Below are 5,208 nucleotides of genomic sequence, written 5' to 3'. Positions count from 1 at the left end.
TGAAAACATAAGTTGTATGGAAATTTTAGCTTATGGAAATGTCCATAACTATTTTTATAGAAGGTATCCATAAATAAAAATTAAAATGTTGAAAGTGAAAATAACACCCCATTCACAAATCTGTTTAATTTTTCATATAGGATTTCATATTATTCAATAGAATCTAGTATTACCAATAGCCCCAAATTCTTGTATTTGGGGATAAAGACTTAAGACTCTCTCAAGTCCTTTTGATTTGAAACATAAGGTGTGTCCTCTGGATTGGATTGTCCCCTGATTGGGTTGTCCACTCTCTTACCCTATAAAAAGGAGAATCAGAGGCAGAAGTTACTGCACTTCCTAGCCAGCTACAGGCTGTCTGCATCTGTCTGCATCTCAGGAGTGGTCAGAGGAAGCTCTGGAAGATCTTGGAAGATGGGGAAAGCTGAACTGGACCGATTTCCAAGCCTTCCTATTCTGGTAAGTGTGGAATCCATATAGATGGCAAGAGGATCTATTAAGATGCTTTTTTTTCTCCTTGTGTAAAATCTAAGTTAGAAGAATTTAGTTCTTAAAACAAGATACATTCCTTATTGAAAGTTATTTCCCAAGTGTTAATGTTTCTTAAGAAATAGTCAAGATTTTATATAGTTTTGTATATGAAGATTTCTTGAGATAATGAAAAGTGTGGGGTTTTTTTAACCACAATCCTTGGGTAGTGAAAGTAGTATTTGGCCCTAGAGTAGCTAAATCTTTCTCCTCTGTGGACAATTTGCCCACAACATGTTTGGTCTTTTTTTCCTATTTCTTTTTTCTTTAAATTTCTGTTCTCTGCTTCAAATAGACCTTCCCCAATCTCTTTGTCATCCACCATTGTAGTTAATTTATTTTCCCTATTCTCCCTCCTTACTTCTCATCCTCCTTCCTCTTTCTCTCTCTGTCTCTCTGTTGGCCTATTGCCTACCATAGCACTTAATTACACTTAACACTATCATTAGACATTCCTAAGTCTATAGCCCTCTTCTCTCAACAAGACTGACATAATCTGGGGTAATAACTTGGTTAAGTCAAATTCCAAGTTGTGGGTTTTGGTGCGCAACTCGGCATATAATGGCTGCTGTATAAATAGGCAGTTCAAGTCATTTTTCTATCAAAAATTCTTTTATATCTTGACTAATGCAAGGGGTAGCATTAATAATAACAATGGGAATAAAATGAGCTTTATGGTTTCTTTTTAAAAGTCTTCAGAAGACAGAAATGTGAGATTTAAAAGGAAAGATGGGCTAATGAGATTCACAGTTTAAACAGATTAGTGTGAAGAGTCTTAATCTCAGTGACAATTTTACTCTAGCACAAAAGAGATTAATTTATTTTACAACTGTAGTCATGTGAATTTGTTAGAAAAATTTGTGAAGTGTTTTTTGGAATCGGCATAACATCTCTAAAACTAAGACATCTGAGCACCTTGAAAAGCCAAAACAATAAGTGACTATATCCATGGAACTATGAAATTTCTCATTCTTTTCTTCATTGAGTACCCAACTTAGTGAGAAAAGCAATCGAAAAGAAGTAGATAATACTATACATAAATAAATTAAAAGTTTAAAAAATTAACAGAGACAATGTGAGATAAACTTTTATATGGCATCAGGAAAGGTCATTCTGTGGAAGTGGCATTTAGTAGATTAAATGAAAGGTAACCAAGAATTCAAAAGTTGCGAATCTTCAAGTGGATTCAGGAAGGCAAATGGATGGCTAATTGGTGTAAGAGTATGGGGTGGTAGGGCATCCAGAATGCCATTCAAGGGGAGGTGAGATATTAGTACCAATTAGTGAGTTTAGGGGACATTGAGATAAGGATGGATTATTTGGGAGAAATGACTGGTTCAGCGTGGGACCTGGTCACTGTGAGCTGAGTCATGAATGTTATCACTGATGTGGGTGGGCAGATGGATATTTGAGTTTCAGGGTTGAAGCCAGATCAGTGAATCTGTGAACATTTCTAGTTCATGAAAAATATGTGAAGCCCGGGAAATGGATGAGATTGCCTGGAAGAAGGTGCAGATGTAGCACAGAAGTGACAGCAGGACCAGCTTCTAAGAGCATCGATCATTAAGTGAAATAGGGGGGAAAGGAGTAGGCGGAGGGGAGGAAGGGGGTAAGGAGGACTGTCTATGGTGGGAAAAAAGGAACTTTATGAAAAGACCCTGATGCTGGGAAAGACTGATGCATGAGGAGAAGGGGACGGCAGAGAATGAGATGGTTGGATGGCATCACCCACGCGATGGACTTGAATTTGAGCAAGCTCCAAAAGTTGGTGATGGACAGGAAAGCCTAGTGTGCTGCAGTTCATGAGGCCATGGAGTATCGGACATGACTGAGTGACTGAACTGATGAAGAGGATATGTCTTTTCTAAGTTACTTTATGAGCAAAAGAATATTTGAGTGAAGATGGGGCTTGGGTTTGAGAGCAAAGTATCTGAGGGTTGAGAGGCACTTGATCTCACTGGAGATGAGGCTCTAAAGGAAAGTAAAAACCAGGTGACTGTGTGTCATAAAGTGAAAAAGATATATCCAAAAGTTTAATGTCTTGGTAGTCAAAGAGCCCTGTGATCTCTTTGTCCAGGTGATGTTGCATTCAAGGACACCAGCATGTGTGTAATTGACTTTGACAGAGATGGGAAGAGGAAAAGATCCTCTAAGGATGAAAATCTAGAATTGGTACTGGGTGACGACCTGCAGTTTTCTGTCCTTGACTCCTATCTGCTTAATGTCCCAGGATTCAGTATGGTGTCCGTACTAGCAGCATTAGCAGCAGTTGGGAATGCTTAGAAATGCAATTTCTTGTCCCCACTCCAGACTTTCTTGCACTGACATCCAGAAATCTGAGTTCTATCAACCTTCTGTGTAAATGTGATGCCCAGAGGAATTTGAGACCCCATTTCTTCAGGGAGTTATCCATATGTGCTTGAACATTCTCTATGACTTGCAGTTGTTTCATCCTCCATTTCATTCAAAATTTACATCTCATTTTGTTTTCAAAGAGGCTCAGAAGAAATATGATGCCTGAAGAGCTGGAGAAGAAAAGACAGGAGATTTTAGTCAAAGCCAAGCAGAGGCGTCGTGACAGATGTTTACTTCCTCTGAGGCTGACCAGCTGCATTTTCCAGAAGCCAGTCACAAGGATAACCTCTCATCTTGACAATGTGGTCAGAAGACGTTGGTGCGAGGAGACCCTGGAAAAGCCCCAGCAAGCCTTTGCATTCCGGAGACTGCAGGGACTCCAGGCCTACAGCCCTGAAGGAGAACCTTTCAGTACCATGGACAGCGCAAACGTTTCCGGGATCATTGTCCAGCGTGATGCCGGTGAATCCCTGGGCCGTGCTGGTGCCTGGTCTCTGCACACTAGCCCTGAGCCCATCCTTGCCCAGTCTTCAGATGGGGCAGAGCTCAACCCAAGGTTGGGGCTCTTTCTCCCACACGCCCTCTGCAGACGACCAGTAAAAGATGCAGATATTCGCCGACAGTCTCGGAAAGTGAAGAGAGCAAGGGAGAGATTGACTATGGCCTTGAAGGCAGGCAGGCTTGCCAGGGAGGCAAAGAGAACCAGGAGCCAGGAAAAATGTTCCTGAGAACTGAAGGAAAAATAGGAGACGATTATCTTGAGAAAGCTGAGTGGTGTGGTCCCTGGGAAGTGGTTCATGGTGGGTGTGGGGGGCAACCTACTTGCCGCTTTTACTGACAACCCGTTTCTGGACTATGATGCTTTGTTACATTAACTTTGTACTCTATTAAAGTCTTGGTGGACAAAAACGAAAAGTGTAAATTTTTTTTTAATGGGAGAGATTAGGTTTCATGTGACAAGAGAAAAGATTTTTGCATATCTTTGTACACCTCAATTTCTGTATGTCAGAATTTCTTTACTGAATTCTACAGAGGTAATCTAGCCTGGAGAATTATTTAGTGTTTTTAGTTATAATATTTTCTTGTGTTAATTACACTTAAACCAGAAATAATCTATTCTAAAGAGGTTATTTTCTAATATTAAAAATTAATGCTATAAAATCTTATTAAGCTGGCTTTTACTTCTTGTTTTAACATGAGTTGCCTCCTCTTTTTGTCATCCTCATGCCAAATGTTAAATCAGACAGAAGACATTTAAATGTAAATCAATTAGTACATATGCTACATATTGCATCCTTGTCTGTTACGTAAATCTTAAGTGGGTATTTTTTAAAAGAATGTGATTTTTTAAAAAATGTTATTTTCTTTTTAGCTGTTCTGGGGCACTGGGTTTTCCGCTGCTGCCAGTCGGCTTTCTCTAGTTGTGGAGAGCAGGGGCCACTCTCTGGTTGCAGTGCATGGGTTTCTCATTCCAGTGACTTCTCTTGTTGCAGAGCATGGGCTCTAGACGCAAGATTTCTATGGTTCTGGTCCTGGGGCTTAGTTGCTCCATAGCATATGAAATCTTCCCAGACCAGGGATCGAACTCCTGTCCTCTGAATTGGCAGGTGGATTTTAACCAATGGAAATCCTAAGTGGGTATTTTGAAAAATTATTTTTGACCTTTGATTCTTAAGAAGGAATACATTCTTTGGAAACATTTTCTTCTGAAAATGACTTGCCAGCAAGCTTGTTGCCCTGACCCAGAAATCAGTCCAGAGTCCCTGAAATTTGTCCACCCCACAGGGTTATGCACATCATCATTTGTAAGCAGTCAAGAATGACATCATTGCTTATTCAATAAACAATTCATTTTTACTTATAAACATTTCATTCAATAAACATAGTTATTTCCACTGAACCCACAGAAGGTGGAATAAAGGTGTCATGCTACAGAAGTCCCAGGGGGACAGTATCAGGAAGGAAGAGAATGACCTTTTCTGAACTTCATTGTACAATTTTGATAAAGTTGTTTTATCAGTGGTGGAGAAGGAAGGCTGATGTGGCTCAGATCATAAATAATCAGCCTGCAATACAAGAGACCTCGGTTCAATCCCTGGATCCAGAAGATCCCCTGGAGGGAGGAATGGCAACCGACTCTAGTATTCTTGCCTGGAGAATTCCACAGACAGAGGAACCTGGCAAACTACTGTTGATGGGGTCATAAAGAGTCAGACACAACTGAAGGGACAAAACCACACAAAGAGTAACTGGGAAACAGGAAAACAGTGAATAGAGGTGAGCGGTTATGCCTCCTGACAACAGGCTCTGGATTTAACTTAGTAA

The 5,208-nt window shown here is 40.2% G+C and overlaps 1 protein-coding gene across 1 annotated transcript; it reads left to right on the top strand.

Moving 5' to 3' along the window:
- LOC102170138 (methyl-CpG-binding domain protein 3-like 2) lies at window positions 415-3,719 on the top strand. The gene is made up of 2 exons (XM_005682471.3): window positions 415-459; window positions 3,024-3,719. The coding sequence occupies exons 1-2, from the start codon at window positions 415-417 to the stop codon at window positions 3,609-3,611; spliced, it is 633 nt and encodes a 210-aa protein (XP_005682528.2). The 3' UTR covers window positions 3,612-3,719.

The sequence above is a fragment of the Capra hircus genome, chromosome 7, assembly GCF_001704415.2.
Source record: "Capra hircus breed San Clemente chromosome 7, ASM170441v1, whole genome shotgun sequence".
NCBI lineage: Eukaryota > Metazoa > Chordata > Mammalia > Artiodactyla > Bovidae > Capra > Capra hircus.
This window is presented reverse-complemented; position numbering and strand designations above follow the sequence as displayed.

Coding starts and splice junctions, on each gene's coding strand:
- LOC102170138 (XM_005682471.3), top strand. CDS start 415: ATGGGGAAAGCTGAACTGGACCGATTTCCAAGCCTTCCTATTCTG. Junction 460..3,023: donor TTCCAAGCCTTCCTATTCTG/GTAAGTGTGGAA, acceptor TTGTTTTCAAAG/AGGCTCAGAAGAAATATGAT.